This window comes from Neofelis nebulosa, chromosome 11, assembly GCF_028018385.1.
Source record: "Neofelis nebulosa isolate mNeoNeb1 chromosome 11, mNeoNeb1.pri, whole genome shotgun sequence".
Lineage (NCBI taxonomy): Eukaryota > Metazoa > Chordata > Mammalia > Carnivora > Felidae > Neofelis > Neofelis nebulosa.
Window position 1 is genome coordinate 53,421,519 of NC_080792.1, and position 26,301 is coordinate 53,447,819.

Sequence of the window (26,301 nt, forward strand, 5' to 3'; positions counted from 1 at the left end):
CTCCCTCTCTGTCTGTCCCTTCCCTGCTTGCATTATCTCTCTTTCTCAAAAATAAACATTACGAAAAATTGAAAAGATTATGTCATCTACAAACATTGAAATTTTACTTCTTTCTTTACAAAGTGGATTTTCTTTTTTCCTAATTGGTCTGGCTAGGACTTCCAGTACCATACTGAATAGATGTGGTGTAAGCAGACATCCTTGTCTTCTTGTTCATGATCTTGGAGGGAAAACTTTCAGACTTTTATTTCTGAATATGATGTTAGTTTTAGGCTTTTCATAGCTCTGCAGGACTCCACACATGATCTGGCCTTGTCTCCCTGTTCAACTTTATTTCTAACATTTCACTGTATTCCCAGTCATAATTCTTTTTGTTCCTGTACAAGCCCAATTTTCCCACCTCTGGACCTTTGTATGTATTTCCTCTGCCTGCAACTTTTAAACAGCAACTTTTCTTTATTAATTAATTAATTATTTATTTATTTATAAATGTTTATTTATGTTGAGAGAGAGCAAGAGCAGGGGAGGGACAGAGAGCGAGAAGGAGAGAAAGAATCCCAAGCAGACAGTGCAGAACCCAGGACAGGGCTCAGTCTCACAAACCATTGGATCATGATGTGAGTTTAAATCAAGAGTTGGACGCTTAACTCACTGAACTACCTAGGCATCCCTAAACAGCATATCTTTGATAAAACTATTTCTCAGGTTTCAGACTGCCACTTTCTTAGACTTTTTTCTGTTTCTCTAGTTTTCTACTAATATACTTAGATTTATTTGTATAACTTGGTGTTTTGTTATTTCTTAAATGTGCCTTTGCTGTCTAGAACAGAGGTGGCAAATTATTTGTAATGGATCAAATAGTACATATTTTGGCTTTGAGGACCCTAAATTCTTTGTCACAGCTACCTAACTGCTATTCTAGAATGAAAGCAGCCATGGGCAATAAAGTAGTTTGCAGACTCCTTGATCTACAAGATGGAAATTCCATGAATGCAAGCATATTGTTGTTTTTTTTTTTTCACTTTTTTCTAGTGCCTAGGGTACAAGAGGTAGTTATTAAGTTTTTGTTGAGTAAATAAAAAAGATATCAGAAAGTTGCTTGGTCTTTTTTAGAGAACTCTAATGGCTTACTGTTTAATATTCATTATAAATTTACAGTTGCAACATTTTTTAAATTATGTAATGGGCTCCAAGATATATTGGTTAACCTAAGTCAATAGGAAGTATTTGGTTGTACTTGTTTTGTGTGTGTGTGTGTGTACGCGTGCGCGTGTGTGCGTGTGGTGAATCTCAAGTACATGCATCTCTAAAAATGTGTAATTTCAATTACCACAGTAATTCCTTTTGGTCATCTTATAACCATCCAACTTAAATTTCTCTGATTTTCTAAAATGATAGACTTTTGTGGTGGTTTTGGTATCAGACACATGTATTACATTTAGTTATTATATGTCTTCAGTTTCTTTTTTTTCAAAGTAGAGCTCCCTCCTTTTTTTCTTCATGCCAGTAATTTGCTGACAGAACTCAATCACTTGTAGTGTAGTGGATTTCACAGATTCTGTTTGTTCCTTTGGGATGTCATTTAACTACTTTTCCTATTTGTTCAATTTCCAGAAAACTGGAAGGTAAGCCTAAAAGATTGAATACATTTGGGTTCCTAATATTTCTGTTTTGTAAAGTAAAAATCAGTACTTTATACCTAATCTGAGTTTCTTATGGTATTATATGTTAAGAGGCATATGATTAATGATTGTTCCACGTTAAGTGCTGCTAATGGATCATTAAATTCACTTGGCTAATTATAAAGTTCTCTTTCAACCATTATGTAATAGTCTCATCCATTGTTGATTTTGCCTGAATTATTTGGTGAATTAGTTATTACAGGTAATTCTTTTCTGATTCTTTCGTTCCTTCCTAATTTGTTATCCAGACTTCATCTGTGAAGAATTTTATCAGTTAGGTTCATTGGTTTACCTGAAATGCAGCTTTTATAGGAAAGGCAGTAAAAAGTATAATTCTTTTTCTTTAATTGCAAATTACCAGTTAAGCATTGTTGTTGTACAATAATGCCTGGTGAGCAGTTTCTGTTTTTTGGTAGTGTTTTTGTGAGTATGTGGGGTTTTATATATTTAACATGCTTCATTCATTTTGATGTGCCTTCATATTGTCTCTTCTGTCTCCTTGATGTGATCCTTTTTGTCTTTGATGCGAGCTTTTTTGCTTCCTGACTCAAGATATCCTAGAATATTGTTATACATGTTCTACCCTAGACTTGGTTTCAGCCATTACTGCTGGTTCCTTTCTGTGGGGAATGGTGTTTAGAGGCCACAATCTGAGTGGTAGGGTTGCTCATTGCCCCCAGGTGAAATTGCTTTTAAGCTTTTTAAATGCTAATCACAAACATTTTTTGAAAAGAAAAACTGAATTCACATTGACATTTTGGGTTTTTATTGAACTAATTTGACTTTATGCTTTTATTTCATTTCTTTAATGCTGAAAATCCAGATTCCTTAACATTAATGGTTATTTGCTTTATCCTACAATGTATTTCATTTCAAAATAATAATACTAATATAATTACTAACAATAAGACTTGATGAATTGGACTATTTTGCAGCCCTGTCCTTAAAATCTTTCTTTCTGTATAAATAGTAAAAATGATTCTAATGTTACTTGAAATATACTTTTCTTTTTAAAATGTTTATTTATTTTTGAGACAGAGAGAGAGCATGAGCGGGGGAGGAGCAGAGAGAGAGAGGGAGACACAGAATCTGAAGCACGCTCTAGGCTCTGAGCTGTCAGCACACAGCTCGACGTGGGGCTCGAACTCACGGACCGTGAGACTGTGACCTGTCGGACGCTTAACCGACTGAGCCACCCAGGCGCCCCGAAATATACTTTTTTTTTTTTTTTTAAATGTTTTATTTATTTTTGAGACAGAGAGAGACAGAGCATGAATGGGGAGGGGCAGAGAGAGGGAGACACAGAATCGGAAGCAGGCTCCAGGCTCTGAGCCATCAGCCCAGAGCCCGACGCGGGGCTCGAACTCACAGACCGCAAGATCGTGACCTGAGCCGAAGTCGGACTTTTAACCGACTGAGCCACCCAGGCGCCCCCCGAAATATACTTTTAAAATGTAGTCAAGTCACCTACTTAATACACATTTTGGTTTTGTTTATGAATTGCTGTATTTTAATGCAGTTTCTTGAATTTTTAAGTCATTTACATAATTTCAAAGTCAGAAATAAACCTTCAGAGAAGTTATGTCATCCCTGTACTCTTTTTTCTTCCCTCTTTACGTAATGATTTTATTAGCTTTTGGCTTATCTTTCCTGTGTTTCGTGCTATAATACTGAGCAAGAATGTATTTATATTTCTGTCTTTTCCTTATAAAAAAGCTAGTATGTTTGATATATATACTTTTACTCCTTTCCCATAACAATAGGTCACTAGGTCTTAGCGATTATTCTGTATAAATATAGTATTTTAATCTTGAAAACTCTTAAGGAAAATTATTTTTAATATCAAAAAATTATCTCTGTTCTTTTGTATCAATCTTATTTACAGATATATTTTTAAGAAATAAAGGTGATTTAATAAGCTAATTTTCATTATGCTGTTCACTTGCATAGGATAACTTTAGATCTTTTGATGAAGTTTTAAAACAATTTTAAAATGTACAACAAACAAAGATGTTTGATACCAGTGTGACATTTCATATTCATGTTCTGTTTTCAGTTTCTCAAGGTATAAATGTTTTGTTTTTTCTTTTATTAAGCTTCAAATGGAAATAAAGAAATCATTTCACATATTAGTCAACATGGAGGAAAATGGCCTTACTGGTTTAAAAAAATGGGTGAGTTATTATTCTGAATGTTAAAAATTATGTCAGTATTATGTTGACTTGATTTTTAATTTCTTCTTAATTTGTCCAGAAAATATTCAAAAGTTGGGGAATTATACGTTGAAATTACAAGTTGTATTGAATGAAAGTAATGCAGACACATATGCAGGAAGACCACTACCATCAAAAGCAATTAAATTTTCTGTTAAAGGTAAGTGAAATACCAGTATATAACTACATATTATGCTGAAGGTGGCATTTTAAATGAAGGGGGAATAGATAAATAATTCAGTAAAAGATGTTTGGCCAGTTGTATAATCATTATCTCAAAATGACTTTATAGGGGTGCCTAGGTGGCTTAGTCAGTTAAGTGTCCAACTCAGAATTTCATCTCAGGTCATGATCTCCCCACCATGAGATTGAGCCCCGCATTGGGCTCCATGCTGGGCGTGGAGCCTGCTTGAGATCTCCTCTCCCTCTGCCTTTCCCCCTCTTGCACTCGCTCTCAAAAAAATAAATAAAATGGCTCTATAATTCTGCTTCATAATCATTTCTTTTAAGGTTTTTACTTAAATTTCAGTTTGAATATACAGTGACTATACAGCGTAATATTGTTCCAGGTACACAGTTTAGTGATTCAACACTTCCGTACAACACTCAGTACTCATTTTGACAAGTGTACTCCTTAATCCCCATCACCTATTTAACCCATCCTCCACCACCTTTCCTTCTAGTGACCGTCAGTTTGTTTTCTGTAGTTAAGAGTCTGTTTCTTGGTTTGCCTCTTTTTTTCCCTTGTGCTTGTTTATTTTGTTTCTTAATTTCCACATATGAATGAAATCATAAGGTATTCATCTTCTGATTTATTTGGCTTAGCATTATACTCTCTAGCTCTATGTCATGCAAATTCATAATGATATTTCTTTAAAATTTTTGAAGTACTCATTGTTTTCTGTTGTTGCTGATAACATCTAAAGCTATTCAGATTCCTGACCTTTGCTTGTGAGCCTCTCTGCCCCTCACCCCAACCCCAGTCTTGCCTCTTCTCTGACCCCCAGCTGTTTGGAGAATCTTTTTTTTGTTTTAGTTTCTGAAGTTTTAAATTCTAGGAATTTTTCTTGAATTACTTTGATTTCCTACTCTGTTTTCCACGTTATCTAATATTAAGACAGTAGACCTCTTGACTGGTGTATTAATATTCTTTTTTCTACTTTTCATTTTTTATTTTACTATATTATGGGAAATTCCTTTAACACGATATTCTACCCTTTCTATTGAATTTTTCCTTTATGCTGTCATTTTTTATTCTCTGTTCCCTATTCAAAGCATTGTCTGCCTACTTCATATATTCAGTAATTCTTGGAGGGTATCAATAACAGTGGTGGTCTTTTTTGAAGCATTTAAACTTCATTCATAGTCATTTTCCTCCATGGTTTTGTTTTTGTTTTAAATGTTTGCCCTTTTAGAATAGATGCTCTCTTACATGACTAGTGATTTGCTTACACTTAACGACAGGACATTTGAAAGCTTTTAGTTCATTTGGGGGAGATGATGAGAATTTTTAGGTTTTCTTTTTTTGACTGTTCAGATTCCCCAGAGTAGAGCCTTCCAGTCTCCTGGTAGGTGGGTAAATACCTGGCTGCCAGTATTTTGGGAGCAAGCTGGGGAAGACTGTTGGGGTTCTCACATCTATCTAATCTTTCACTTGCTATTTTCAGCAGACTGTGACACATTTAATAGTGCTTTGCCCCTTACTTCTTAACCCTACTCTTTTATCTTCCTCAGAGAATTAGCCATCTGTTGGTGGGGATGAGGAAGACAATTGACTGGTTTTGTGTATTGAGGAGTAGGGATTTGGGGAACTCTTTCTTTAAACAGACCTCAGCAGGTCTTTTTCATTCCGGTTTCATTCCAACATACCATCCCTGAGACTTTTGGGTATCCTGTAGTGTGAATTAGATTGGTTCTCTGCTTGCTTTGTTGATAATTGAGGGTTTGATGTTCTTGGGTCTTTCCGTTAAGTTAGTTACACTTAAGACATATGGAGAACCCATATGGTCTCCAGTTTCAAATCCTATTGCTATTGTATATTTTGTTTTTGTAGTTTTAGACCTCTGTAAAAAAAAAAATCTCTGAATAAAATCTCTGTAGTGTCATTATTATGGGATTTTTGGATAGAGCTGATTTAAGTGCCTGTGATCACCTTACCTTCTTTAATCAATAGGGCCACCATGGAAATTGTTCCTTTGTGTACGTACAGATCTACCACATTGTTTTAAGAGCTGTGGAACACATTCCATAGATGGACATGCTATAGTTGAAGTAGTTTTCTATTGATGAACATTTTGGTTGTTTCCTATTTTTTGGCTATTACAAACGATGTTTCTATATGGGAAAAAATTTATGCTGCTTTGTGTACATGTGCTAGAAGTTCTGTAGTGTGGACACCAAAAAGTAGAATTGCAAAACTGATACGTAGATGCCTTAATGTTTAAATACATTACTGTCAAATTGTCCTTCCTAAAGGTTGTGCCAAGGTACCCTCACCAGCAGACTATGAAAGTTCCAGTTTTCCTGTGCCGATTCCTGGCTGACCTCTGTATTTATCCTACTTGGTGGTTAAATTGTTTAATTATTAGGTTGTGCACCTCTTCTTGCCTTTCTTGGGCTGTGTCATCTGTGAAAGCCTGTTTGTTTGCTGTGCCCATTTTAATAGTTTAAAGCTGTGGTTCTCAAATTTTGGCTTTGTATTTTAATTACCTGGAGAACTTATTAAGACACAGACTGCGGGGCATCACTCCCAGAATTTCTGACTCAGTAGGTTTGAGTGAACCCTAGAATATGCCTTTCTATTAATTTCCCAAGGGATGGCTGAAACCATTAGACTAGAGACCACACTTTAAGAACAGCTGGTGGGGTGCCTGGGTGGCTCAGTCCATTAAGCGGCTGACTTCGGCTCAGGTCATGATCTCGCGGTCCGTGAGTTCGAGCCCCGCATCAGGCTCTGTGCTGACAGCTCAGAGCCTGGAGCCTGTTTCAGGTTCTGTGTCTCCCTTTCTCTGACCCTCCCCCGTTCATGCTCTGTCTGTCTCTGTCTCACAAATAAATAAACATTTAAAAAAAAACAAAACAGGTGGTTTATAGGAAGTTTTTATGTATTCGGGATTTTAAACCTTTGTTGGATATGTTGTAAATATTTTCTCATATAAAGCATCTCTTTTAACTTTGTTCATTATAACTAATAAAATATATTTTGCTAAATACATTCTTTCATAGCTCCTGAATACAGTAATCCCTCTTGTGTGCAGCAGAAATGTTGCAATACCACCACCAGTGAATCCCTTGAAATTGCAAATAGTAACAAATCATATTATGTACTGTTTTTTCCTATGTATACCTACCTATAATAAAGTATCATTTATAATTTAGGGGCAGTAAGAGATTATATAATAGTAAGAGATTGTTGTAACAATGAAATAGAACATTTATAAAAATATACAGTAATAGAAATTATTTTCTTTCTTAAAAAATCCTATACTACTTTACTCATTCTTCTTGTGTTGATGTGAGATGATAAAATGCCTGTGTGATGAGATGAAGTGAGGTGAATGACGCAGGAATTGTAACATAGCTTTAGGCTACTATTGACCTTCTGAAACTATGTCAGAGGTGGAATCATCTGCCTCCGCACTACAGTTAACCACTGACGAGGAGGGATATTGTGTTTTGCCTTAGTTTCTCCTATGATAAGGTTATAAAGTTTTTCTTCATTATATTCTAATAATTTCATAGAATTTATATATAGTGAGATAAAGATCTGACTCTTCCCATGAGGCTTATAGGTATAATTTATGTAGGGGAGCCTGGATGGCTCAGTCAGTTGAGCTTCTGACTCTTGGTTTCGGTTTGGGTCATGATCTCATGGTTCGTGAGTTCCAGCACAGAGCCTGCTTGGAATTCTCTCTCTCTCTCTCTGTCTCTCTGTCTCTCTCTCTGTCTCTCTGTCTCTCTCTCTGTCTGTCTCTGTCTCTCCCTCTCTCTGTCTCCTCCCCCCCCACAGTGTCTCTCAAAATGAATAAATAAATTTTTAAAAACACTAGATTTAATTTATATAAGTTTTTCACAGATTTAAAATGCCATCTTTGTCATAATTTAATATCCTGTATATAAAATATGGCTGTTTCTGACCTATGAATTTGCTTCTCATGTTTACTTTTTTTTTTTTTTTTTTTTTTTAAAGAGGGTAAACCAGAGAAGTTTTCATTTGGTCTTATGGATCCTCCTTTTCGTGTTGGAGTCCCATTCAATATCCCTCTGGAGTTTCAGGATGAATTTGGTCATACTAGTCAACTAGGAAATGATATTCAGCCAGTTTTTGAAGCAAGGTAATTTGAAGGATCATTTTGTATATGATTTTTCATATTTAAGCATTTAGTCTTTTTTAGCTTAAATTATTTGTGTGTGTTTAACATTAGATTTATCATTTAGAGTGTATAGTATATTTTTTAATATCTGGGGGATTTATTTGCTCCCAGGCTATGCTTTGTGACTACAGTGTCATTATAAATTGCTTTAGTTTTGACAAAATATTGTTAAAGTTGTTCAAGTGAAAGTGATAGCTCTGTCTTACTCCATTTTATTCTGCAAGTATGAAAGAAAGTTATTGCTACTTAAACTTAGTGTTATTGCTTACTCTGGAAGGTTTTTAACCTGGTAATACAGTTTTGGGTTTGTTTTTTTTTAAACTATAGCCATAAAGTTTATGGTTTCCATGGAAATTTGAGTCTTTCCTTAGAATTTCCCTCTATGTAATAGTTCTTTAGTGTTGTGATTGGCTTACAATAAGAAATCAGAAACTTAACTATGATTGAGGATGTTCATTATTTTCCATTCTCTCTTTTTAAGGTGCTTTGGGAGAAAGTCTTGTTCATTCTCAAGAGCATGAATACTAATTGTTTCTCTTTTGCATTAGCTGCCAAATTTGTCTTTTTGAGCCCACTTTTTACGTATGTTTTCTTCTCTTGTCTCTGTACTTTTTTCCCTTTGTGTTGTAATCGTTCACTCTTAATCATCTGAGCATGTGCTATGTTGTAGGCATTTGTAGCTAGACATATGGAAGTGAATAAGGACATAGTATTTGCCTTCTAGAAGCTCACATGGTTAAGTTCTTGAAAAACAATATATGGTTATAAAAAATACTCAAAATGAGTTTTTTAGCTTTATGTTCTCTTAAGGTGCAAAAACTGATGCTTGTCTTTTGACATACTGCATTCAGTTGAATATTAAATGGTAATGGAAAAGAACACTTAAATGTGTTTGTTTAAAAATAAAACACTTAAAAGTATATCCCTTCTAGTCACAAATAGAAAATATTAGTGCATTATTTGGTACCTATTATTGATTATAATTCTGTCCTATCCTTATAAGGGTATTCTTACATAAGAACTCTCTGTCACATGTGCATGCATATTTATATTTGGAGTTTTCAACTTAGTGAAAAAAAAATCCTTACTAAAAAAAAAATGTGAATTTATCTTCGACCAAGACCATTTTCTGAGTGGGTTTTTTTTTTTTTTCAGTGTTACATTAATTTAAAAAAAATCATTCATATAATTTAAAGAATCAAATAGTATGTTAAGGCTTATTATTAAAAAAAAAGGGCAGTTTCTTTTCTCTCTGCCCTCTCTATTCCACCCACAACTCACTTCTCAGAGAACTGTTTTCAACTTTCTTACTTGAATCTGTTCGTAACTACTGCCACATACCTACATTTTGAATTGCTATTCTTCATTCTTCAGTTGTAGGCATTATTGCTTGATTTACAGCTGTAGATAAAGATAACCTCTTGTTGCCATTGCAGTTACAGATAAGCTTCCTTCCTATTCCTGTATTCCTCAATAAAGTTTATATTGTGGCTTGATTGGTATTTAGTGCTTGCTGTGTTGCAGTTATGTAGATACTAGTCACTTTATTGTACAACTTTGTTACTTTTTTCCTTGGATAAATTTATTACAAATTAAACCCTAAGCTCTCTGCCAAATTGTCTCATATCCTCTTAAGATGTTTTAAGTGCATAGATAATCTATCAGTTTCATATTTTTGGAGACATCTCTCTTGGAGCTTGTGATGTGCTAAAGTCTATACTGATTGTGTTTATGCTTGTTATAGTTGACATTCTGTTACCTTCCTTCACCTTCATCTTAGGAATTCCCTGTGTCCTCTGTGTTGAGGAAATAAAATTAAAAACAAAACCTACCCCTCAACCTAGAAAACTTCTTCATAAAGGTAGAAGAGAAAACAGTTTCATTATTGACTGAACATTAAACCAAAATGTCATAATTATCACAGGCAATTGGATAAAGAGATTGCAAAGACTGAAGAAAACCTTATTCCTTTATGTGGATAAGTGGCTATAACTTATATATTCATGTTTTAAAGATGAAATAACTAAGTTTACCACTGGCTGTAGGATTTGCAATTTGGAGTCAGCTGACTGGAAGTTAGGCTCAGAAAACTGGGAGATAGGGATTTTTACCTTTTTTTTGATGAGTACACTGCAGAGAGTTGTCTTTAAGGTCCTTGAGGAAACATTCCTGAATTGTGAGACTGTTAAGTGGCTTATTTTACTTAGCATTTACTTTTTCATGGTTCTCCAGTTTTTTAGAAGCTTCTCTTGCTGAAACACATCCTTCACTAGGTTCCTATGAAGGAGTACCTGTGAGAGACAGTTATTTCTCAAAAATGTGTCTATTCTACTTGATTGTATTGAAAGTTGGGCACTATTGTCCTCAAAATTATGAAAGCATTGGGGCGCCTGGGTGGCTCAGTTGGTTAAGCTTCTGACTTCAGCTCAGGTCATGATCTCACGGTTTGTGAGTTTGAGCCCCGCATTGGGCTCTGTGCTGACAGCTCAGAGCCTGGAGCCTGTTTTGGATTCTGTGTCTCCCTCTCTCTCTCTCTGCCTCTTCCCTGCTTGTGTTCTCTCTCTCTCTCTCTCTCTCTCTCTCTCTCTCTCTCTCTCTCTCTCTCAAAAATAAACATTTAAAAAATTATGAAGGCATTGCTCTATTTTTGCTTTTTAGCTTCTGCTGTTGATAAATTTAAACTTAGTTTTACTTTCATTTTTGTGTTTTCTGTGTATTTTTTCTGAAAGCTTATAGGATCTACTTTTAATTCTCAACATGGCAAAATTTTACAGTAATACATCTTTGCATAGGTCTCTACATTATTTGAAGTACTTTTGTCTGGTTTCCATCATCGCTGTTTTTTCTTTCTGGTAACCTTATGTTTTGGTAATGAACATTCTGGACTGCTTCTCTGATTTTCCCAATTTTTCTGTTTTTCTTATTTTTGTGTTTCTGCTTTCCTTTCTGACAGATTTTTTTCAACTTTACAACATTTCCATTGAATTTTTCCTTTCTGCTTTTTTTTAAAAAAGATGATTTATTTATTTTGAGAGAGAGAGGAGAAAGAGAATCCCAAGCAGGCTCCATGCTGTCAGCACAGAGCCCGATGTGGAGTTTGAACCCACGAACCCTGAGATCATAATCTGAGCCAAAATCAAGAGTCAGACGCTTAACAGAACCACTCAGGCAATCCTCCTTTCTGCTTTATTTTTAATTTCCAAGAGTTTTCTTGGTTCCCTGAAATTTTTTTATTTTTTTGGTAGATCTTGTTTTGTAAATGTAATACGTTTTTTCATTGATAAATGATGGTTTTTTTTTTTTTTTAAGTTTATATGCACAGAAAATCTTTCTCCAAGTTGCTTTTTGTTTGTTGGTTTTTTATCTCTTCAGGTACCTGGTAGTCTTTGGTTTTCTGCTTATAACTGAACGACTAAAGTGTAGATAAGGAAACAGAATGTGGGAGAAACTGTTGACTATGAACTCCACTATAGGATGATATATCTGTAATCCTTTATTGGGGGAAAATCCTGTTGTCAGTATCTTCAGGTCTTTTTCTTGGGCTAGGCAGTTTTCTCAAATATTTAGTCTCTTGCCTGGAGGGGAGTGGTTTGGCTGTCCAGGTTCCTAGCCAGCCCAGGAACAGGGCTGGGATGGGAATAGTGATGGGAGGGTCTCAGCATCCTTATGCATTTATTCAGGATTACTCCTTCTATACTTTTTAGTATTTTATCCTATCTTTTGTTTATCTATCCTCCCACACCCCCATGTAGAGATTCTCTGTTTTAGCCTTGTCAGAGATTAATCTTCCAGTCATCTGCCACAGGCCAAGAGGAGAGATCTGGGGATCCAAATTTTCATCAATCTTTTTTTTCCACCTTTCTCTTACCAGCCCCAGAGCTGTACATAGAAATTCTGGGTCATAGTTTGTTTTCTAGCCTTTTCCATTGCTATTTTAAGGTTACTTTTTTTTTTTCTTTAAGGTTAAGTTTTCTTGAGGGACTACTAAGTGCTGTATTCTAGGAGATGAGTTTTATTGTCCTTGTCTCTTTTTCATTTCCTTCCTATGCTTAGCCTTTTAACAGTAAATAAAAGAAATCCTTTTGTTCTCAAAGTAGAGATTTAAGAGATAGCGAAAGCAGATGTATATCTTTAATATCCATTTCTCCTAAGGAGTCTGTTTTATCTTACATGTCACTTTACAGCTTTTTTTGAACAAGGCATGTTATTTAATTTTTATAACTTATTCACTAATACTTGTAAATATTTAAATTCCATTTTTCAGAAAACTTAGACTTTTTTCTGCCTTTTCCTTTTCTTCCTTCACCTTACCCCTTGACAAGAGTAAAATGTTTACAACATAAGGACCTACATGTGGTCAAAGATGATTTAGGGAACTCAGTATATATTCTAACAAAGTTACATCATAAGACTATACTTGATTATTTGGACTTTATCTAAAATTGCTATTCAGTTTAATAAGTGCCAGATGGGGCACCTCAGTGGCTCAGTTGATTGAGTGTCCGGCTCTTGCTGCCGGCTCAGGTCATGATCCCAGGATTGTGGGATTGAGCCCTGCATTGGTCTCTGTGCTGACAGCATGGAACCAGCTTGGGATTCTCTCTCTCCCTCTCTCTGTGCCCCTCCCCTGTTCACTCTTGTGCTCACGTACGCGCACTCTCTCTGTCTCAAACTTCAAAATATATATACGTGTGTGTGTGTGTGTGTGTGTGTGTGTGTGTGTGTATAATTCCACAAATTTTCTAACATCTCACTGGGTGAAAGATTTGAAGAAAATACATGGCAAAGTCTGAAGATGTCCCTAATAGGGACACGTGGCCTATTTGTATATTTCCTTTTCTTAGACCTGGTCTAGCATTTGTTGATTTCCTGCTTTGTATCTTATTCAATAAATGATGTTTTACATTTTATAATTTATCATTTATAGGGTATGGCCCAGTGCTATCACTTATGGATCATTTATTTTATGTTTATTTTTGAGAAAGAGCGCGTGCAGGGGAGGGGCAGAGAGAGGGAGACACAGAATCTGAAGCAGTCTCCAGGCTCTAAGCTGTCAGCACCCCCTGATGTGAGCCTTGAGCTCAAACTGCGAAATCATGACCTGAGCTGAAGTCAGACGCGTAACTGACTGAGCCACCCAGGCGCCCCGGATCATTTTTCTTTATAAAAGAAGTTTTTGGGAATTTTCTTTGGTTGAATTATTCCATTTTTTAAAATAATATTTTATTAGAAAAGTGAATTAGACATGAGAATGGCACATGAGCAAGTAACACATTTGTAGCTTCTTTGGTGAGTTATGGAGGGGAAGTTAAAAAAAATTTATTTTTTCCAGTGGTTTATCTTTGCATTATGAAGAAATAACCAAAGGACCAAATTGTGTAATTCGAGGTGTTACAGCTAGGGGCCCTGTAAACTCTTGTCAAGGCAAGGTAAGCATTGTACTGAAATATTATAATACATGTTTATTTCTTTTGTCATAGAAATGAAATGGAAAATTTCAAATTGGATAACATGTATTTGTGACAGGATGACAATATGGTGTTCCTAAGAATTAGGAATATTTCACTGAACTTTTACATCTCTAAGGAAAACTAGCATGTTTGCCTTTGTTTAACAGTAAATTAGATATTTTTCGCTGTCTTCATATTCATTCCAGTCTTCTAATATTCAAAGTCATTTTTTCAACAGTGACCCAGTACTATGTTTCTTTTTTCTCTTCAACTTTTTAGAACACAAAAGTATGAGAAACTTTAGCTCACATTTATGAACGTATTGGGTTTGGTATTTGGATTAAAGGAAAGTGGTTGAGGAGGGATAAGGTTAGGAAAGTAAAAAATACAAATTCCAATAAGGTAATTTTTCAGTCAGGTATATAAAACAGCTAGTAGATTTACATGACGAAAGGGATTACTATGGCTAATAACAAGTAATACATAGCCTTTTTTCACTGCATCATTAACTTACAATATGTATTTAAAATTTTTCTGTCAAAATGGTGTTTAAAATAGAGCATGTGAATGTCTTTAAATACTGTATGCTATACTGTATTGTTTAGTCAAATTAAAGGTCAAGTTCTGTACATCTTTTGGAATTCAGAGTTTTCTGGAAGAAGAACTTGAAAATCAGGGAAATTTGACTTTAGTAAGATAAGCTTACTAAAAAAACTAAAATGATTTCTAGGTTTTTATAATCTTTTTTGAAATAACTTTATATTTACAGAAGAGTTGGAAATACAGTATAGAGAGTTTGCATATGCTCTTTACCCAGTTTCCTTTATTAGTCTTATATAGTCAGCATTTATCCATTCTGAGAAATTAACATTGCTACAATACTAGTAACAAAACTCTGAACTTTATTCACATTTTACCAGTTTTTTTGTTTTGTTTTGTTTTGTTTTTACTAATAACTAGTGTTTCAATCCAGGATCTAATCTAGAGTACTACATTGCATTTAGAGATTTCTAGATTTTTGGTATTTTACACTTCACTATTTTCTGTATTTTTTGTAATCCCCATCTTGATTCTGATTATTCAAAGGTTATTCCTTTTGAATTAGAAGAAGCTGGTATCTCTAAGGGAGTAATAGAAGTTAATTTTTTTGACCTTTATTTCTTACATACATAAATGATAATTTTAGTATAAATTTACTGAATAGATTTCTGTAATGTTATGGAAATGAAAAGCAAAAGTCAGAATTGAGATGATAAACTACTGAGCTATTTAGGACATGGATTTAATTAAAGTAATTTTTTTCAACAGAATTTTAATTTGAAGGTTATTCTGCCGGGTTTAAAAGAAGACACACAGATTTTAAAAATTAGATTACTACCAGGTAATGTTTTAAGAAATACTCCTAATAATCACCTTTAAAATAATATTCCTATTATAAAATACAATGATGAGATGGTTTTTCGTTTGGTTATGGTATAAGTCTTGAAAATACATTTGAATGTGAAACAAATCACTGACAGAAATGACTAATAGAACAAAAAAGGAAAACCTTTAGGAAGACATTATTAAAGCTCTGAAGTAGTTGGGAGAAAGGGAATATTGAAAATGTATTAGGGAACCACTCTTAGAAATATACTAATTAGGCTTATATTAGAGCCGGACCTGTCTTTATCTTTTCAGATATAACTCTAAATGTTTCATTTTTTTAAAAAGAAAAGTTTTTCATGAATTTATGTTGTTAATTTGATAATGATTTAGCAACTTGATAATGAAGTTACCTTAAAGTAACAGGGTAGGAAATGCTGGCTAATTTGAGAGGCAGTCTGTCCTAGGTTCAAGATAATACATTCTGGGGGCGCCTGGGTGGCGCGGTCGGTTAAGCGTCCGACTTCAGCCAGGTCACGATCTCGCGGTCCGTGAGTTCGAGCCCCGCGTCAGGCTCTGGGCTGATGGCTCGGAGCCTGGAGCCTGTTTCCGATTCTGTGTCTCCCTCTCTCTCTGCCCCTCCCCCGTTCATGCTCTGTCTCTCTCTGTCCCAAAAATAAATAAAAAACGTTGAAAAAAAAAATTAAAAAAAATAAAATAAAAAAAGATAATACATTCTGGTATTAGCCTTTCTGGGTTTGAATCTAAGCTCTGTAATTTATGAGTTAGGTAAAGTTGTCTTATACCACAGTTTCCTCAAGTATAAAATGAGACATCTCCTCTCTCATGGTTGTTATGAGGATTAAATGAGTTAATATAGGCAACCCTCACTTTGCAAGATTTTTTGGTAACTGAATGGAGGACACAGTTCCAATATATATGAGTTCTCACTAACACAGTACTGTGCAAAGTGAGATGTGCTTGTAAAATACCTACAATAGTGATTGGTATGTCAGTTTTAGCTCTGTTTTATTAATAATAGTATTGTCATATCTTTGTTCACATGACTCTGTACCATTTATTTGAAAAAAAATTTTTTAACATATATTTATTTTTGAGAGACAATGAGAGGCAGAGCATGAGCAGGGGAGGGGTAGAGAGAGAGAGGAAGACACAGAATCTGAAGCAGGCTCCAGGCTCTGAGCTGTTTGTTAGCAAAGAGGCTGACACGGGGCATGAACTCACAAACTACGAGGCCATGACCTGAGCTGAAGTTGGATGTTCAACCCACTGAGCCACCCAGGTGCCCCACTTTGTACCATTTTTGGATGTGAAAAGAAACATGTTAGCTACATCCTTGTACAAATTCAAATAGTTTGATGCTTCCCTCAAGCATAAATTGATGAAGATGTTTAAATTAGCACATTGGTAGAAGTATAAGAATAAAATTGTTGGAGTACCTGCCTGGCTCATTTGGAAGAGCATATGGCTCTTGATCAAGGTTGTAAGTTTGAGCACTGTGTTCAGTGTAGAGATTACATGCACACACACACACTTTTTAAAAAAATATTAAACGCTAATAAACACTTGCAGTGCTTTTATTTTAGAGGTTAGCTAAAAAGTATAGATTTGAGTAGTGAAATCCTTAGTAGCCAGATGGTATGGCATTATTTTTGAATTTGACAATGAAAATTGTGAAGTAAAAAGTAGCATGGTATGATGATAATAGTCAAGAAGTTTCAAATTACTTGGAACATAAACCTGAGCCTGCTGCTTACTAGCCATGTGACCTGGACAAGATACTTAATCTCTCTGGATTCCAGTTTTCTCATTTATAAAATGAGGATAATATATTGCCCTTTTCATTAAGATTATTGTGAAGATTATGAGAATAGTGCTTAAAACTTAACACACTGCATGGCATATAGTAAAAAGTAAATAATGTTGCTAACATTAGTGTTTTTCGTAACTGTTCTTTGTGAATTTTTGTTATCAGCATTTATCATAAATTGTATTTAAAAACATCAATGTTTATGGAGCACATCAAATCATCTTGGTACAGTAGTGTGAACAACCCTCTTTGATCTAAGAGGAAACTTGTAGCTTGCTTGTAACATCAAAGTAGTGGACAAACAAGTAAATTATCTGGTTATATCATTACATAAACTAATCCTTTGAATACTGTTAACCTAAAATGTGTTTTTTTCTTAATATGTTTTTGAGAAACTAATCATTGTGTAAAGTTAAAGTGAGTAAAAGTATTTTTTAAAAATTCTTCTTGAATATTTTTTTTCCAGGATCTCTTTAAGGTTTTACACCTGTAGGTAATTTCTAGCATTAGTTACTGTGTTATAGCTTGTTGCATAAAACTAAGTCTAGACCTCAAATATATACTTGAGACAACTCTGATCATTCATAGAATCTATACATTTTGGGGATAGAAATGGCTAAACATGGATATTGCTTATTTTTTTCTTGTCATTTTTAAGATCTTAAAACTTGAAATGTTACAAGCTGTTGTTGTTGTTTCAGTATTTCAGTCTCTATTAGAAACTTGAATCTGTATTTCATTATGTAATTTTCTGGTAGGTCCCCCTCATCGATTGAAAGTGAAACCTGATTCTGAAATTTTAGTTATAGAAAATGGAACAGCTTTCCCATTTCAGGTAGAAGTTCTGGATGAATCAGACAATATAACAACACAACCAAAATTGATTGTTCATTGTAAGGTAAGTTACTGTAGGGTAAGAAGAATATGTAGATTTTATTTTGAGTCCTATGGTAGTCAGTGGACTTGACTGTCTCTTGTACCTACTTTATAGTGAGACTTAAATTGTATTTAGGCCTTTAATGATTATTCCATGGAGAAATTTGTGGATATCTCATTGCCTATACTTTCAGCATCTGTAAGCCAGTAAAGGTGTTAACTGTATCAAGTTTCATAAAGAATTTTATAGACAAAACATTTTTGTTTTGTCTACAAATGGACCCATCTTTTCTTGGTCCATTCCCCTCAGTTTAGATGAAGTATTTAATTTATGGGTAGAATGATCTTTCAGGGTTAGGGATGGGTAGACAAATGAAAATAAGTTAAAATTTAAAAAAAGGCACAAAAAGAAAAGGAAAACCCAAATAGGTAAAATTTAAAAAAAGAATAGTGGTTGAGGAAGTTGGTGTTTCAGAAGACATAAATTTTAGTTAGAATTATAGAAAATTACTCTTTTCATTCAGCAGTTGTCTAGAGTATCAGTGAATTCTGTTTCACTTTTTCCAATTTATAGCCAGAGATAGTAGCTGTATTTGAAATTATTTGAAAATTTAAATAATAGTTCTTGAATAATTTGGTACATTTGGGGTCTTAAAATTATTTTGTATGTTTTCAATAGTTTTTCGGGGCTCCAAACCTTCCAGTCTATGTTGTAGACTGCAGCAGTTCTGGAACCAGTATTTTAACAGGATCTGCAATTCAAGTGCAGAACATTAAAAAAGACCAGACTCTGAAAGCAAAAATTGAAATACCTGTAAGTTGTTATTGTTATTCATTGATATTATGTTGTTTTCATACAAATATTTTTAACAGCTTTATAATATTTTAAGTAATATTTGACACTTAAAAATGAGGTATTTGTGGTTCTTTTAGCTAAGGTGAAGAAAAAGGCAATGTGAAATGGTATAGTGAGTAACATTTTGTATTAGTAATTTTGATTAAAGCTTTTATAATATCTATGGCTATTGATTACATATTCCTAAAATTAATTTTTTCTTCTATTAAAATGTGGTATTTATGTGTCAGTTTTATTTTTTTGTTTCTTATAGTTAACACTAGTTTCTTAGAAAGTTTGGTAAACAACCAGTGAAGGACATATAAATAATTCATATGTATAATTTTAAAAATAAATACATGGTTACTATTTTCAAGTAGAGTTTTGTGGTAATGTACTAGTAGGATACTTGTTACTGGATGGATATACATCATGGCTGAAGGTGAAGCCAGCCTGGAAGAGGGCCAACAACTGACCTCCTAAGGTTGCAAAATGAGACAACAGATACTTAAGTTAAATATTTCAATGTGATTTCTCCATTATTGGTATTGTAGATGATGAGTAATCTAACCAATTGATTAACTGATGCCTTTCTACTCATTATACATCAATTAACATATCTTGAGTCACAAAAGGTCAAAACACCACTGTGTTGTTTTCACTAGAATGAGATGGCTCGTTACTTCATTCCTCTTCTTTACAAACTGATTATATTGATAACCTTCAAATAACTGTTACGCAGTTTTTTAAATTCATTAATGTGGGCAGCAGGCTTTTGAGCATACTATCTTGCAATAGATAAGGAAGAAGAGACTTGGAGTTTGGGAGGAATCTGGGTTTGGGAGCAAAGAGTAACAAACATTAGGAATTACATAAATACTGTAGAACAGCAGCAGGCAGAAGACCAAGAATCTAGATCAGATATGCAATTAGAAAATGTTGTCCAAAGGCAGTAACTCTTGAGTTTGAATCAAGTAAATGCAATATGCTTATAGTAAAGATGTATTTGTTATTTCCCTGATAATTGTGTAAGGTAGGAATTTTATATATATCATCATTCATTTGAATGGGCTTTGATAGGAATGACTACAACTGGATGAGGAAGGAGAAATGGGCTAAATAAGATTGAAAAAGTATTTTAGGCTTAAGCTTACTTTGAATTTTGTATATCCTGTGGAATGCACTATGACCTAGATTATGAAAAAATGAATGTAATGTTTTAATTTTTCATGCCTTTAAAACCAGTTTAGTGTAATCCAGTTTATCTGTACTGATATGTGGAAAATTGTTGTGCCCATAATAAAATTTGTGCCAGCTTAGCCTTCATGGCATCTAGAGTTCTCATTTAGCTATAAACAACCTTATTCACTCACTTAGTTTCACTGTATTCAATGTATTCAATGTATTGCTTCAATATAAATAGTGTATTTTATGGCAACTATTTTCTGATTTTATGGGAAGTTACTAATTTCATACATTTTTATTCTTATTAATAGACGATAGTCACCAAATCTGTCATGTGATTACAAATAAGGGAGAGCGAATCTTTTTAAATCCAAATATGCCAGTTTTTGGCTTTAAGAATGTGGCCACTGTCATTATTTATACTTGATGGTATAAAATGGGAATTATTAATGGTATAGTGTGATCTTAATGCCAAAACTTATGGATATTAACAGTATATAAGATGATCTTCCATAATATTGGACATAAATTCTTAGGCAATGTAGAAGACTCACCACTGAAGCCCAAAAATAGGTTTTCAAAAAGTACAGATGTCATTCAGTATATCTTTCTGTGCTCTTTTCCTAGAGTTGTAAAGATGTGGCACCCGTGGAGAAGACTATTAAGTTGCTTCCTAGTAGCCATGTTGCGAGATTACAGATATTCAGTGTGGAAGGACAAAAGGCAATCCAGATCAAACATCAGGATGAGGTTAATTGGATAGCAGGCGATGTTATGCATAATCTTATTTTTCAAATGTATGATGAAGGAGAAAGAGAAATCCATATAACATCAGCTTTAGCAGATAAAATTAAAGTAAGTATCTCCAAATAGTTATTCACAAGAATTTTGTTCATTTTATGATTGGAAGACTCTGAACAAGAAGTTTTATCAGGTAGCTTCTAAGAAGCTTATCAGAGACAAATAGTACTATTATTTAAAATTTCAGGGTAGGGACACCTGGGTGGCTCAGTCAGTTAAGCTTATGATTCTTGATTTCGGATCTCATGATTCATGGGTTTGAGCCCCATGTCAGGTCTATACCAACAGTGCGGAGCCTGCTTGTGTGTGATTATCTCTCTCCCGTTCTCTCTGCTCCTCTTCCGTGTGTGTGTGCAGTCTTTCTCTCTCTCTTTCCAAAACAAAAAACAAAAAAAAATTCCACACTAAAAACTTTTTTATGCACATTCATATGAATGATTCATATGTGACAAATGCATACTTAGAGAAATGATTTGGATGCTTAGCAAAATGCCAAAGATTGGAATTCTCTTTTAGTTGTATACTTCCTGACCAACTGTATTGCTGCGGTCACGGTTAAGATTACCATACCAAAGCAATGTATAGTATTTGTAGCTGCTCTAAAGGCACTAAACCAAAGGTCTGTTAAAGGCAGACAGTGAAACATTACTGTTACTGTTTTAACTACAGGGCCCTGATTTGACCATTTGAAATTGGCATATCACTCTCTAAAAGCCTGATCTTAGAAAACAGTTTTGTAGATTCTCAGCAGTTTCATATGGTCCTCATCAATCTGTTGTAATTTAAATTTATTATTTGCACCTTGTTAGGGTAAATCTGTATGTTGAAACCTAACATCTCATTTAACAGAACCAAATCAAAATAGATTGTTGTCACCTACAGTAGATACCTGTAGCACTCCTCTTATGATTGATTGTAAGACTAGTGGGCATTCTGTGCTTCCTCCTTTCAAGGTACAGTCAGTTCTGCTATAATGAAACACATGCATTTTTTTAAAACTTATTTTTAATGTTTATTTATTTTTGAGAGAGAGAAAAACAGCACAAGCTGGGGAGGGACAGAGAGAGAGGGAGATGCAGAATCCAAAGCAGGCTCCAGGCTCAGAGCTGTCAGCACAGAGCCCAATGTAGGACTTGAACCCATGAACCTTGAGATCATGACCTGAGCCAAAGTCGGACGCTCAAACAACTGAGCCACCCAGACACCCCAAAACACATGCATTTCTTAAAATCACTGTGCCAGATAAAAGGGTAAAAACAAATAAAAATCACAGGGTTTATGGGGGAAATGGGAATTAGAGGCACAGTACTCAAATTTTATCAGTCACCCATTAAGAAAAGATAGAAGAGGTGCCTGGGTGGCTCAGTTGGTTAAGCGTCTGATTCTTGGTTTCACCTCAGGTCATGGTTCATGAGATCGAGCCTGCTTGGGATTTTCTCTCTTTCTCTCTCTGCTCCTCCCCTGCTCACGTGCCACTGTCTCTCTCTCTCTCAAAATAAACATTAAATAAAAACATTAAAAAAAAAGAATACAGCCTTAAAAATTAAAAAAAAACTAATAAAGTAGTCCCAATACGTTAGTAACAGTAACACATTAAATGATTAAAAAGTCCATAAACACTAAGATAATATGTCAGTTTACTTTGTAGAACTGAGTGCAAGAAGGGTTGCAGCTTGTGGGTTACTGTGAAGTTGTGGAAACTCCACTAAGTGTGGACATGCGTGGCTCAATATACATAATCACCTGAGGTGGCTGGCAGGTTTGAGTTATGTTACTTGTGTATTTCTGCATGGATTGGTTTAGCTGGGGACAGTTTTCTGGGTTCATCTATTGTTTTCATGGATGAAATTGTACATAAGACATAAAATTTGCTTTATTCTCAAACTGTTCCCTAATTTTTTAATATCATTGAAACAAATATGCATTTTCAAACCAAACGTTATAGAACTGACTGTACTTTTTCGCTTATCATCCATAAAGAAAACTCCTTAAATCTTGTGTGAGAAAATAATTTTTAAAAATCCAGTTTTCTTTAAGGCAGTTAGAGACAAATAATTCCCCCTTTCTCTGGAAAGCCAACATTTGCAGGCCCTTATATAAGGGGTCCCAATTAACTAAATTTGTGGAGAGTTACTATGTGGGATAGGAGGTAATTATTTCTTTGTACTATTTCATCCTATAGTCATCTTGAGTTTCCAGATACAGGATCTAATATTTAGCCTGTGTATGGCATGTGGCAGGAGGGCAGAAGGAGAGGGAAAGAGAATCTCAAGCAGGCTCCACTTCCAGTGCAGAGCCTGACTGTGAGATCATGACCTGAGCCAAAACCAACAATTAGATGCTTAACTGACTGAGCCATTCAGGGTGCCCCCTTGGGATCTGACATTTTAAAAGAATTGTTCAGTAGGGGTTCAGCTGCCTTTGCTTTTAAATCTTACTTGAAATATCCCTTGTCCCATCCAGTTTCTTTTTTCCCTCCGTAATGAAGGACTAGAGAATTGATAGAGAAATAATCCTGATCCTTCTTGGAAGGGGAGGCTACTTGTGTTTTATCTATATCAGTAGACTTAAAGTTGAGTGATTTAATAGTGGTGCCAGGAACCTGGCTTCTGAACTGGTTCCTTGCTTTCTCATAGTTAGGTTCCCACATTGTGGTTTCTTATCAAGATTAAGAAGAAACTGACTTGAGAGCCTCTACCTGTATATAACCTTCTTTTTGCCGTTCAATAAGCATGTGACCAGCATTTGACACCTTTTGGCTCAAATTTAATAGTTAAATACTTCTTGGGTTCCAAAGATTTTAAAACATGCACCTCTTTATTGGCAATAAAAGATATCAAATGTTATTTTATTATATGTATAGTTTTTAAAGTGATTTCTGTGGTCTTTAGAGAGTTCTCCAATATTGAGGAAAGTTAGCCCTGAGCTGGGAATCTATTGAAGGGATAGCACGGCTAGAGTGGGGGGAAGAAAGCCTTTTTGAAAAGTATAACTCCTGCTTTTTCCATTATTTAAATTAAAAAAAAAAAGGTGTCTGTACAGACTTACATATATATTTACATATATTTTTATATATATGATACAGTATAAAAGATGATTAAAATTAAAAAGGTGACTAAGAAGATTAGAACAGCTTAAACTGTGAAACCTTAAGAATCACAACTATAGAAGGCTAAAAGAGAAAGTTGAACTAAGAATTCTTACATAGAAAAGATTGGAAGTTGAAAAGTAGGATAGAAGTAGGGTGCTCAACTTAAAAAAGGGATCAAGTAACAAATTAGTATGTGGAATGCAAGAGATTTAAAATGAAAGAGCTAAAAGCATCCAAGAATGGATTAAGACTCAAAGGTAGCCAGAATGGTAGATGATTTGTTTTCTCATCTTAGTGAATAGGAGTTAACCCAGATCTCATTCAAAGCCCCCATTAAGAGGTTTCTTTTAACAAAAATTTGAATATTACTCTCAGAATTGATCATTTGATTTGATGTGTATGTTATTTTATTTTTAAAAAAAAAATTTTTTTTTAACGTTTATTTATTTTTGAGACAGAGAGAGACAGAGCATGAATGGGGGAGGGTCAGAGAGAGAGGGAGACACAGAATCCGAAACAAGCTCCAGGCTCTGAGCAGTCAGCACAGAGCCTGACGCGGGGCCTGAACTCACAGACCGCGAGATCACGACCTGAGCCAAAGTCGGACGCTTAACCGACTGAGCCATCCAGGCGCCCCAGTGTGTATGTTATTTTAAGCTATAGTAACTACAGTGGTAATCCTATGGCACAACGTGAAAGAAATGACTGAAAAAATTTTATTCCACTGAAAGATATGGTAACATTAACAGTGAAGACAAAGAGGAAGCATTTAAAAATTTGAGTATAGTTGACATACAATGTTATGTTAGTTTAGTTAGGTTACACACAACCTAGTGATGACAAATTTGCCTCTTCACCACAACTGTAGCTACCATCTGTCCTGTTATGTAGTTATTATGCTATCGTTGACCGTATTCTTTATGCTGTACCTTTTATTCCTATGACTTACTCATTCCATAACTGGAAGCTTGTACCTCCCTCCCCTTGACTCATTTTGCCGAACTCCCCACCCCCCGCCCACACCTTCCCTCTGGCAACCATCAGTTTGTTCTCTGTATTTATATGTCTGATTCTGTTTTTTGTTTATTCATTTGGTTGTTACTGTTTGTTTTTTAGATTCTACTTATGAGTGGAATTATATGGCATTTGTCCAACTTATTTTACTTTGTATAATATCCTCCAGGTCCACCCATTTTGTCTTACATGGCACAATCCCACGTGTTTTATAGCTGCATAATATTCCACTGTATATATACACCACATTTCCTTATCCGTTTGTCTGTTGATGGACACTTAGGTTACTTCTATATCTTGGCTATAGTAAATAATGTTGCAGTAAACATAAAGGTACATGTATCTTTTTGAACTAGTGTTTTGTTTTCTTTGGGTAAATACCCAAAGTTTTTGTTTTCTTTGGGTATTCCACCCAAATAGTGGAATTATTGGATCATATGGTATTTCTACTTTTAATTTTTTTGAGGAACCTTCATACTGTTTTCCAGAGTGGCTGCACCCCTTTATATTTCCAACAGTGCATGAGGGTTCCTTTTTCTCCACATGGTTGGCAACACTTGTTATTTCTTGTGTTTTTTTATTTAGTCATTCTGACAGGTATAGAGTGATATCAGTGTAGTTTTGATTTGCATTTCCATGATGATTACTAATGTTGAGTATCTTTTCATGTGTCTGTTGGCCATCTTTATGTCTTCTTTGGAGAAATAGGTATTCAGGTCTTATGCCCATATTTTAATCGGACTCTTTTTTTTTTTGGTATTCAGGTGTAGGAGTTCTTTATATATTTTGGATACTAACCCTTTATTAGATACGTCATTTGCGAGTATTTTCTCCTATTCAGTAGATTGTCTTTTAGGTTTGTTGATGGTTTCCTTTACTATGCAAAATCTTTTTCTTTTCATGTGGTCTCAGTAGTTTATTTTTGCTTTTGTTTTTCTTGTCTCAGGAGACATATCTAGAAAAATGTTGCTATGGCCAGTGTCAGAGAAATTACTGCCTTTGTTCTCTTCTATGATTTTTATGGTTTCTGGACTCACATTTGGGTCTTTAACCCATTTTGAGTCTGTTTTTGTGTATTGTGTTAGAAACTGGTCTGGTTTCATTCCTTTACACATAGCTGTCCAATTTTCCCAGCACCATTTATTGAAAAGACTGGCTTTTCCCTTTGCATATTCTTTCCTCTTTTGTCCTAGATTAATTGGTTATATAATCGTGGGTTTGTTTCTGGCTTTCTATTCTGTTCCATTGATTTATGTGTTTATTTTTATGCCAGTATCATACTGTTTTGATTACTGCAGCTTTGTAGTATGTCTTAAAATCTGGTACTATGATACCTCCAGCTCTGTTGTTCTTTCCTAGGATTTCTTTGCCTATTCTGGGTCTCCTGTGGTACCATACAAATTTTAGTATTATGTGTTCTGCCTTTGTGAAAAATACTGTTGGTATTTTGATAGGGAGTGCATTGAATATGTAGATTGTTTTGGATAATATGGACATTTTAATAGTATTCTTCCAGTTCATGGGCATGGAATATCTTTCCCTTTGTTTTTGTCATCTTTAGTTTCTTTCATCAGTATTTTGTAGG

General features: G+C 34.7%; 1 protein-coding gene across 2 annotated transcripts in view; it reads left to right on the plus strand.

The window, feature by feature from the left end:
* SMCHD1 (structural maintenance of chromosomes flexible hinge domain containing 1) overlaps positions 1-26,301 on the plus strand; it is a 235,126-nt gene that overhangs the window by 49,364 nt on the left and 159,461 nt on the right. For both annotated transcript variants that reach the window (XM_058692578.1, XM_058692577.1), the window contains exons 18-25: positions 3,779-3,856; positions 3,936-4,055; positions 8,085-8,229; positions 13,601-13,697; positions 15,027-15,099; positions 17,673-17,812; positions 18,470-18,604; positions 20,438-20,665. In XM_058692578.1, the coding sequence (XP_058548561.1) occupies positions 3,779-3,856; positions 3,936-4,055; positions 8,085-8,229; positions 13,601-13,697; positions 15,027-15,099; positions 17,673-17,812; positions 18,470-18,604; positions 20,438-20,665 (1,016 nt within the window). The remainder of the gene's footprint in view (positions 1-3,778; positions 3,857-3,935; positions 4,056-8,084; positions 8,230-13,600; positions 13,698-15,026; positions 15,100-17,672; positions 17,813-18,469; positions 18,605-20,437; positions 20,666-26,301) is intronic.